Source organism: Gymnoscopelus braueri (assembly GCF_963280865.1).
Source record: "Gymnoscopelus braueri genome assembly, chromosome: 8".
NCBI lineage: Eukaryota > Metazoa > Chordata > Actinopteri > Myctophiformes > Myctophidae > Gymnoscopelus > Gymnoscopelus braueri.
Window position 1 is genome coordinate 25,555,169 of NC_137609.1, and position 10,619 is coordinate 25,565,787.

General features: G+C 38.7%; 1 protein-coding gene across 1 annotated transcript; it reads left to right on the forward strand.

Annotated features, from left to right (window-relative positions):
* Positions 1 to 6,365: 6,365 nt before the first annotated feature.
* Positions 6,366 to 10,368, forward strand: LOC308090735 (olfactory receptor 51L1-like; the record flags this gene model as incomplete). Its single annotated transcript, XM_080435999.1, has 3 exons — positions 6,366 to 7,235; positions 9,546 to 9,597; positions 10,256 to 10,368. 3 exons carry the CDS (start codon positions 6,366 to 6,368, stop codon positions 10,366 to 10,368), a joined length of 1,035 nt encoding a protein of 344 aa, XP_080292125.1.
* Between the last annotated feature and the right edge of the window lie 251 nt (positions 10,369 to 10,619).

A 10,619-nucleotide genomic window follows, 5' to 3' on the forward strand; every position in this document is an offset into this window, starting at 1 on the left:
TATCAAAATAAAATAAAATTGAGCGCCTCCAGCCATTTGGCCACGTCCTGCCGGAAAGCCCCCCATACTCCCATACCCTCCAACCCCATCCCCACTCTCCCACCCCTCGTACCGCTGTAACTCCCACCCCCAATACCCAACATCCTGAATACTTTCAGCAATGGTCATACAATCCGCCTATTAGATTGAGATATATGTGCAAATGGAAATTCTTCTTCTAACAGAGGTGGAAATGGCTGTACTGGGAGCTCTGTCAATACCACCACAACAGCAATCAATAGATTTGTATTAATTGTGATTAATTTATCTTCTTTTTGCCTCTGTCTTTCAAATGAACAATAGAAGAGAAGGGTGGACTAACTGGACCTAAATATTTATTGTTAATAAATGCACATTTTCAAATACCTCTATATAAATATGATGAGCATAATTACGCTGTTGGATATTGTTTCAATTGTGTGGCTGGTCTTTACAAATATTACTGCAATCATTTTATCAGTAGCATTATCCAATATTAATCATATGTTGTCAATTAAAAAACGAGTTCAAACAACCAACTAATGTTTTGTATCTAATATGATTTTTCACAAATTTCACTCACTTTTACTTCTGGCGTTTATGATTATGCATTGCAGTTGAATGGATCAAAATGTGTAGCAATAGAGCAATAACAAGCAATATGGATAGCAATCAATACATTTGTAGTGAAGAAGATCAGTTTGAATTATTTTTGCTCAAATGCAGTTCATTCTACTTTAATTAATGGCATTTTTGTTCTGTGGCCTATCTTTTAGCTATGCACTTAATAATTTTTACTGCATGGAACTATATGGGTCGTGAGTCTGTGTCTGTCTGTCTGTCTGTCTGTCTGTAAACATGATTTTTAAAAAGGTTAGTCACAGTTCAATATGTCCTACAGGGTTTGCTTCAGATATGAGTAGTGTACAGGGTTTGCTTCAGATATGAGTAGTGTAACTAGCTCCTATATCATCACCAATCTACTAACATCAGGCACTTATTATACTCAAATGTCACATCTGTTCCCAATTGTCATGAACATATTAACTTCCTATTACCTCAGTTTTCAGAAGACAGTTGGGTAGCATTATACATTATATCTCTCAATTAAAAGTACTTGTTTAGGATTCATTCACAGTTCGGTCCATATTTGTTTTGAATTCATCTTTCCTTGTTGCTGAACTCTGCTCTGCCTTTATTGCTTGTGTTGATAACTCAAGATGACTACTCTGAGTAATAATTACTTAGTTACTGTACATATGGTCATTATGAAAGGCCAAGGTCAATGTGGCATCATGGCCATAACCGTTTCATCATGAATACACCCAAACAGCCTCTCTATTTTTGGAAAGCCAAGTATTACAGAGTACCCTACAGTTATGCTGTTATGGCACAATCAGGAGGATATTCTTTTTAATAGTGCTGTAAGTGGTATGTTTTTGGTTCAAATAAAACATGTATTGTTAAAAGGTTAAAACTCTATTCCGATAGTAATCATTGTTATAGGGTTTGTTCAGTAACAGGGGTCTACTCATCTCTCCAGCTCCTTAGTCAACAGAAAGAAACATTTTCAGATGGGTAACAAATTTCATCTAATCAGGGGAGCGAACCCCACAATTTGTCTGCTCATTTTTTGTTTAATCATTAAAAATGTTATATATTTATCCTGTGTCCTGCATCTCTCTCTGATTGGAAGAAATTGGTATCCTGACAGGAAAATGTATTTTCGGTATATGGGAATATAGAACTATTATTATTAACAAATCACTTACAGTACCTTTAAAGCTACACTATGTAACTTATTTTAGTGAATAAAATGTTTTGTCCATGTATGTTAATACAATAAAACTTATACAATTGCTGTGGTTGTATTTGGTCTCCTGCTTCACTATTATATTCTTTGGTCTGGTTTGACCCACTGTTGATGGACAAGTGGCACTGCCAATTGCCAAAAGGTCAAAATTCAATTTGTCCCCTGCGTTAACAGCCAGGCTCCCTCCCCTGTTCCTCAGTCACTACTGATTAAGTGCGGCCTCAGCTCGCCCAGAACAACATCAGTAAGGCAGCAGGTCAAGGTATATGGGTATAAGAGGGCATTTTAGAACCGAAGGGGACGTTCCATGCGTGTTCCGTGTGTGTGCATACTTTTTTGGGGTGTTTTAGTTACATTAATTCGGTTAATTCGGTTAATTCGGTACAAAAAATGTACTCCATGAAGATGTCGGAGGTTTCTTCTTCTTTTTTTTTCTTCATCCCAAAAGTGGGGGGGGATATCCCTCCCCCCAATGGAACTGAGTATGTCCAAATGATGCCCTCTACAGCCTGGGCCAGTGTATATTGTTCTTTCTGAGGAGGCTGAGGTCCTTCGGCGTATGTAACAGGATACTGAAGATGTTCTATCAGTCTGTGATGGCTAGCTCTGTCTTATTTGCAGGTCACATTAATGCCGCGGACATGAGCAACCTGAATAGGCTGGTCAGGAAAGCTAGCTCCATTGTGGGGACTACCCTGGAAGGGGTGGAGGAGGTGATAAAGGTGTGTGTAGCGAGGAAGCTGGATGCTATTATGGACAACCACTCTAATCCCCTTCACTTGGAGATTGTGGGAAGGCTCAGCATCAGGGGAAATGTCCCCCCGGGGACAACCAGTAGACTGAGACGGTCCTTTGTGCCGTTAGCTATGAAGATGTATAACGAGGCTCATGTTGGATAACAAGTGTTCTCTTGTACTGTTACCTGTCTTGCACTATGTTAGCACTGCCTGTGTTTAGTGTTGTATATTGTATATTTTATGCTGCAATCCTATTTGCATACTTTTTTTTTCTTTGACTGTAAACATTTCTTTGTTGCCTTGAATATGCTGTATCTACTGTACTTTTTTCTCCTTGTCCTGAAACCTGAAGTGTCTTTAGCGCCTGAATTTCCCCCGCGGGATCAATAAAGGTCTTATCTTATAGGCTCTGTTAGACCAAGGTTCTGTACCCAGGTCCTGCTGAAGCCTGTTGACACTGTTCATATATTGATCCTGTTGATAGCCTATATTATACAGTATCTATTAATATATTCTTTGTCAATAGATGTATATTCATTCATACAGTATTCATATTAACTGGTGATATACTGTACATGTTAACTTTGTCATTCAGAGACCAAGTGCAGTTGTCCTGTGTTCTTTTCTTAATCTTTATTTTATGACTTGACTCATGCTGTGAATTTCCCCACAGGGATCAATAAAGGTTTATCTTATCTTTATACCAAAAACAGTCAATTCAAAATGGAAAAAGAAAGTGAGTTTGAGCTTGAACAGAATTTGCTCAGTAGGTCAGTTGCGAGTAGAGATCCTAGACCATAGATCGCAAGGCATCGTGTTGCAACACTTTGTCAGTTTGTAGATCTGCTATTTTTTATTAAATAGGGGCTTAAGTCATTAATGTCTGCTTTATTGCTGTTTTTCCACAGCAATAAAATGTGATTTTTGCCTCTGATAACTACACTGGAGGAATTTAATGACCAAGTTTAGTTCACTGTTCCAGTACTTACACTACTACTATGCAATAACTATTTATATATTGACTGACTTTATTGTCCAAGTATGTTTTCATATACATGTCAAGTTGCTCACAGAGTACATATTAGACATAACCCAATAAGATAATGGTAAAAATAAATAAGACATAATAAATATCTACAGTACTTGGTCTCTGTACTGTACACACCAAAGCACAAACTTAATCGTCCATTTACATTTTAAATGGTAGATCTAGATCATTTCAATTTGAAATTATCTAGATTGTACTCACCTGTCACACATGCCACCAGCAGCAGTAACGCTGTCGTTCTCAGGATGAAAGCTGATTGGTCCATTCTCTTTACCTGCCTAACGGCTTTTTGAGCCCAGTTGATTTCAATGTCTGAAAAACTGATTGAAATATGAAATGGAACTAAGTAAACCCTTGATGTGATCTGTCACACACACACACACACACACACACACACACACACACACACACACACACACACACACACACACCACACCACACCACACCACACCACACCACACCACACCACACCACACCACACCACACCACACACACACACACACACACACACAACATGACTATAGAGATACTGTGTACACATTTGCATGACGTTTGGATAAAATCTGTAGCCTGGTAAACCCTCCCTCCGGAAATCTCAATTCCATTTCATTTCAGGAGTGAGTCTGGCCTGATCCGCCTGTCTGCAATATTGGCTGTGCTGGAGTTGGGCGGGAGTAATACCGTTGACTGACAACCCCTTCAGCCAATGATAATTTTTCCCCTTCAGCCAATCAGCAGTTCACCAGTCTTAATGCGACGCGACGGGACTTTTGAGACAGCCATACCCAAAATGGGTTGCCTTTTTCGGGTACAATGGTGTCACTGCCCGCCCCTACCGGTTCTCTAATTATTATTTTTTAAATAGGCTTTGTCATGATTAATTGACCACATATATGAAGTTAAACAACTAAATTCTATCCAAACGATATCTTATAAGTAAATTCCGTGCCTCAAAATAGAAGTTAGAGAGCTTTTTGAAGTAAAAAAATAGCGGAGAATTGGCCGCACAAGAAAAAGATGGCTGCCGTTCGTGTTTTGGGCTCACTCGAACTCGCCACCTGATTGGCCAACGTAAGCTGTCAATCACAGAACAATGAGCGACGACGCTGATAGGCGCGGCCGTTTGGCATACACAGCCAATATTGCAGAGAGGCGGTTCATGCCAGACTCACTCCAGGAATCAAATAGAAATGAGATTTCCGGAGGGAGGGTTTACCAGGCTATAAAATCTGTAGGAGTAATGTAAAAAAATGGGTTTTGCACAAATCGGCCTCCTGGTGGTGCTATAACATGCCCATGTGAAACATTTTGGGCAGAGGTTCTGAATTGGCATCGAGGGAGTGTGTGTGCACAGTTTCGCAGCGAGCGGGCCAACGGTGCCGGAGATTAGCTGGTAACACACGGACAGGACACACACACACGGACGGACGGACGGACGGACGGACGGACGGACAGGGGGTAAAACATACTCTCTGCCATGCCTTCGGCCTGGCGGAGACAATAATAGAAAAAAGCGCCCTCCAGGCCTTTGGCCACAAAAGCCCCCCATAATCCCATACCCCCCAACCCCAACCCCACTCTCCCATAGTCCCACCCCTCAAACCGCTGTAACCCCCACCCCCCCATACCCAACACCCCCCCCCCCCCCTCCTCAAGCACTGATTGCACTCAGCAACTCAGCAAGTGTCATGCAATTCGCCTATTAGATTGAGATAACATGTGTACAAGTGGACCTTTTTCACCTAACGGTGGTGTAAGAGGAAAGGCAGAAATGGCTGTACTGGGAGTTACTCAAGTCATTCTGCACTTCCTGTGATCAATAGTGCCACTAATGGCTATTGAAGTGCTTTAACTAAGAAGTTAGAGTACTAACTTAATCTCCAAATGTACAAGTTTAAGTAAAGGTTCGCCCTATACTTGTTATTAAAGGGATAGTTCACCCCCAAAATGACTTTTTTTCCTATCGATTACACACCCCATGGAGACTTGAATTCATGGAAATGTTTGAATTTTTTGTCGCATTCCTAAGCCAATAATTTGATGACCGGCGGGAGACTCAAAGTTCGAACTTTGAGCCTCCTACCGGAGACATTAGCATCTTTCCACCGGTCATCAAATTATTGGCTTAGGAATGCAACAAAAACTAAAACATCTACATGAATTCAAGGCTTCATGGGGTGTGTAATTGACAGAAAATAAGTAATTTTTTGGGTGAACTATTCCTTTAACTGTCAAAAGACATGAGATAAATATAATTTGATTGACTGATGGATTGATGGATTGAGTGATTGATTGATTGATTGATTGATTGATTGATTGATTGATTGATTGATTGATTGATTGATTGATTGATTTAGTGCGTGTGCATGCCATATGGGGGGAAGGGGGGATAGCAGAGAGAATACAATAAAAGCTATAAAATAATGCATTTACATATAATCTATAGGAGGAACACAAAGTTTAAAAAATATGAACAACTTGAGCAGCAAAAACAAAATAGGAAAAAATTTCAGCTGTTGCTATTCAGCCAGCTCTTTAGGGAGAAGTTACTGCCTGGACGTCATTGGAATGCTGTGAAAACAACATGACTGAATCTCTGTAGAGATGAAGAGTGAAGAATATAAAAGAGTTTCATGTCAGTTAAGATGTGGAGGGGACATCACCCTCATCGAAGACAAAATACATTTTGTATACATTGTAGGCTATGCATAATATATGCTCTTCACAGCTTTATCAGTTTTATCACAGCATGGAAAATTCATCTGCAGTAACTTCAGTCGTGCTTTCTGCATACTATGGAATGGAAGCTCAAAAGCCAATGTATTTCTGCATTTTCTTACTTTTATACATTGCCATTATTGCTGAAAATCTGCTATTGATTCGAGTGATCTATATTGAAAAGGCACTGCATCAACCAATGTATTACTTTATTTGTAACTTGGCTGCAAATGGACTCTATGGAGGCACTGCTCTTTTTCCAGCTGTAATGAGCACTGTGTTGTCAAATTCGTATGAGGTAACTCTACCTTGGTGTCAAACACAGATTTTTGCCATACATACATATGCATTTGTTGAATTTACAATTCTAGCAGCAATGAGTTATGATAGGTATGTGGCCATATGTTATCCACTGCAGTATCACACACTCATGTCACTGAGTAAAGTGTGTAAACTAATCACTTTAACTTGGCTTTATCCCGTTGTTGCATTTCTTATCTTTACCATTTTAACAATTCAGTTACGATTGTGTGAGAAAGACATAGATAAGTTATACTGTGTCAATTATGCACTGGTAAAACGCTCCTGTACAGATACAACTGTCCTGAACATTGTAGGGTTAGTTTTTGTAGCTGTATATACATTTCCACAGCTAATCACAACATTTTACTCTTACATACACATCCTGAAGATATGTGCATTATTATCCAAAGAATCAAAGCAAAAAGCTCTCCAAACATGCGTTCCACACTTGTTTGCATTAGTAAACTTCTCTGTGGGGTGCTTTTTTGAAATAATACAGAGTCGATTCAATATAAGCCGTTGGCCTTATGGAATCAAGATGTTCTTGTCTTTGTACCATTTGATCTTTCCTCCCATTCTTAATCCAATGATGTATGGTGTGAGTTTAAAATCTGTAAGAATAAGACTATTTAAATCTTTCCATGGTATAAATAGTCTAACACCAAAGCAGTAGCCAAGATCACTGTTTTGTTGTGTTGTGTTGTGTTGTGTTGTGTTGTGTTGTGTTGTGTTGTGTTGTGTTGTGTTGTGTTGTGTTGTGTTGTGTTGTGTTGTGTTGTGTTGTGTTGTGGTGTGTTGTGGTGTGGTGTGGTGTGTTGTGTATGTTGTTAACTAATGTACCCAAGTATTCCTATTCTGTATCACTTTTTTTTAACAAGTAGCCTTTTCCAACATTAAGCATACTGTAGTAAATGAAAACTAGTTCAAATTTAAAAGCAACTAAAAATGTGAACATGCAAGTTTTCAAAATTGTATGTGTATTTATCCTGCTTGCAATGCAAAATGATGATTTTCATTTGATTGATTAGTGGTGTTCTGGTAATTCTCCTGACTTCTATACTTATCCTATGTCAGAGCAATTGAACGGATCAACAGCAGCATATGACGAAAATACAAGAGAAATCAATACAAACAGCAATCAGTAGATTTGTAGTTATTGTGATAAATTAATTGATGAATGAATGAATTTAAATTATTTTGGTCACATGTGGTTACTATTAACTGTCTTTGACTCATCTGCATAATCATTTTTGCCTGTCTTTCAAATGAGTGAAGTGTAGAGTTTACCTAATTTACCTAAATATTTATTGTTAATAAATGCTAAATTTCAAATATAATAAACAGTGTATGGTGTTAAACAGACATTATTTTATTTGTGTTGGTGGGTCTTTACGAATATCACTGCAATCAGCTAACCATAGCTTTATCCAATATCAAAAACATGTAGTAATGTAAGTTCAAAGTTAAAAACGTACGATGTAAACATGTATGTTGTATACTTTATATATATTTATATTTTACATTATACAAAATGGGGATACTATTGGTTTAACTTACATTAAACCATCCTTCCTCCTCTTCTGAGTGCCACATATATGTTCCACAAAGGATTTGATTTTATAAAATTGAAATGCACACAGCACTGCTTTACAGTTTAATTGACACTCAGCACAAATCTGATTTGTAGCTTTGATTCACTCTTCATAAATCTGCATTTTAACTGTACTGAATACAACATAGGACTGAGAACATTTAGTGAATGAGTTCAAGTACTGTATGACCATGCCATAGTTTATTTGATAAAAAAAAAAGGTAAGTTAGTTACAATGTGGTATCGCATAGACTACTGTATACCTCAATGTCAAATGGCATGGCCTGTTTCCGTTATACAAAGCATGCTTGTACTTTGTAGAGTTCATAAATACCACTATTCACATTTTCCAGAGAACACTTAAAAATAACTGTCAGTGGTTAAGGTAAAATAAACATTAGAAACACAATGTGAAATGAGGTTGATGCCAGCTGTCTCCAGATCACACACACACACTCAGGAATACAAAACCATTTACAAACATTTGGGTAGACAGCATGCATACAAAAATAGACAAATATTCTGATCATTGCTTTATAATGTACAAAACTGGCTTATTATTGCCAGTCTTTATTACCAGTCCCAACAGCATGGCTGGTATTGTTTTTCACCTTGTGGGGTGTTTATATGTCTGTTGACAGAATTTCTCAGTAACCGTAGTTACAAATAGATTAAAAGGGTTTTCAACTATTTGATCAGTACCTCATCAACAACCTCAACCCTGTTAACCCGTACCGTGTATGATGGTTCGCCCATGAATGTCATGTGTTTCATTGCACCATACACACCAATTGGCTAGTGTGATCCCGTCACAAAATGGTCTTGTGTGCCCTGGGCTTGAGGAATATTTTGTGCACATATTCTATCTTGGAATCGTACATTGTACAGTGTACATTCACAACCACTGAGGCACAGCACTTATTTTACAATTCTAATTATATCCCAAAACATTGTGCGTTCACTGTTAATGTAAACAACCTGTGCACTTTTAGAACAGACAGCCTACGCATAATTATACCATACACTCATGCATACCAAAACATTGGGGACAGCCAAAACATCATCATTGTTGTTAATTAACATTTCAACCCAGACGTTATGATGATGCCATATAACACCCATTCCATACTCCCATCATTTATAATCGGGCATAGCACAACCTCACTGATAGCTTAGTATTGAAATATTATCACGTTGCTGCTGATTCTTATTGTCTCCATCAGGCCGGATGGCCGAAGGTCGGAGACTATGTTTTCGCTCCTGTCTGTCTGTCCATCCATCTGTATGTATGTCTCTTGTGTATGTGTCTGTGAACAGTTCATCTCTGGCACTGTTTTACCAATCCGCGTTAAACTTTGCACGAATGCATGTACACTCCCAGTTAACCTCTGCCCCACATTTTTCAAATGTACCCATGGTGGCCCTATAACGGGGCGCTTCATGTTTTGGCCAATAATTCTTGAACCATAGATTATAGAGTCAAATATTTTTCCCTTGTTAAATACTGTTTTGCTACCACTACAGATTTTGTTAACTCACGCAAATCAGTACACATTATGTCTGTGGATCAAGATGTGTCCGATATATATACCTATCCTTTAAGGTTGAAGGATACCACCAGTGGATTCTGAGGTTTCTTTTTGTGTATCTTTTTGTTTTTTTTCACATTTGCTTCTACCGCCATTATCCACCATCATCATAATGTGTTTACATGCATATCAACAGGAAACTGTAACTTCAAGAATATTATAGTGCGTTCCACCAAAACTAATCGCCAAAGTTCAAAGCACATAAAAAGATACATAACTGCCAAAAATATTTGATTCTGCATTAATATTATTTGTAATGTACACAAATGTACATTGTACATAGATAAATATGAAACAATATTTAATAAAGGCTAAAGTGGAGCATCCAAATGGCACAGGGCCAGGGTAAAATCTTCCAACCACAATGGTGTTCTTTTCTTGCTTGGTGACTCGGGCTTGGCCGGGTGCTCCAACAAACATAATTGGCTGTGTTCGCAGATGGGAAGCTGGAAGAAACTCTGAACTCCAACTTGGTTGGGGCGCCAGTTGGGCTGGAAGCAGACCTGGAAGGGAAAGCATGTTCCTCCGCATGCGTTACGCCCTCACTGTGAAACGCCTCAATGTGTCAGTGAGGCAGCTATAGCGACTCCATATAGGAGGAGGCATCTACACCATCCACAGGCCAACTGTGGAGGTTAGCAGCAAGTGGGACCTTGTTGCTGTGTAGTCCTGTTCAAGAGGGATTGCCATAAATTTAAAGGCTAAAAAGACACATTGTAAAGTGACATATTTATCACAAACCAGATGGGTAACAAAGTGCTTAAAGTACTTCAAGCAGACAAACTTCTTCTGTGTTGTTAGG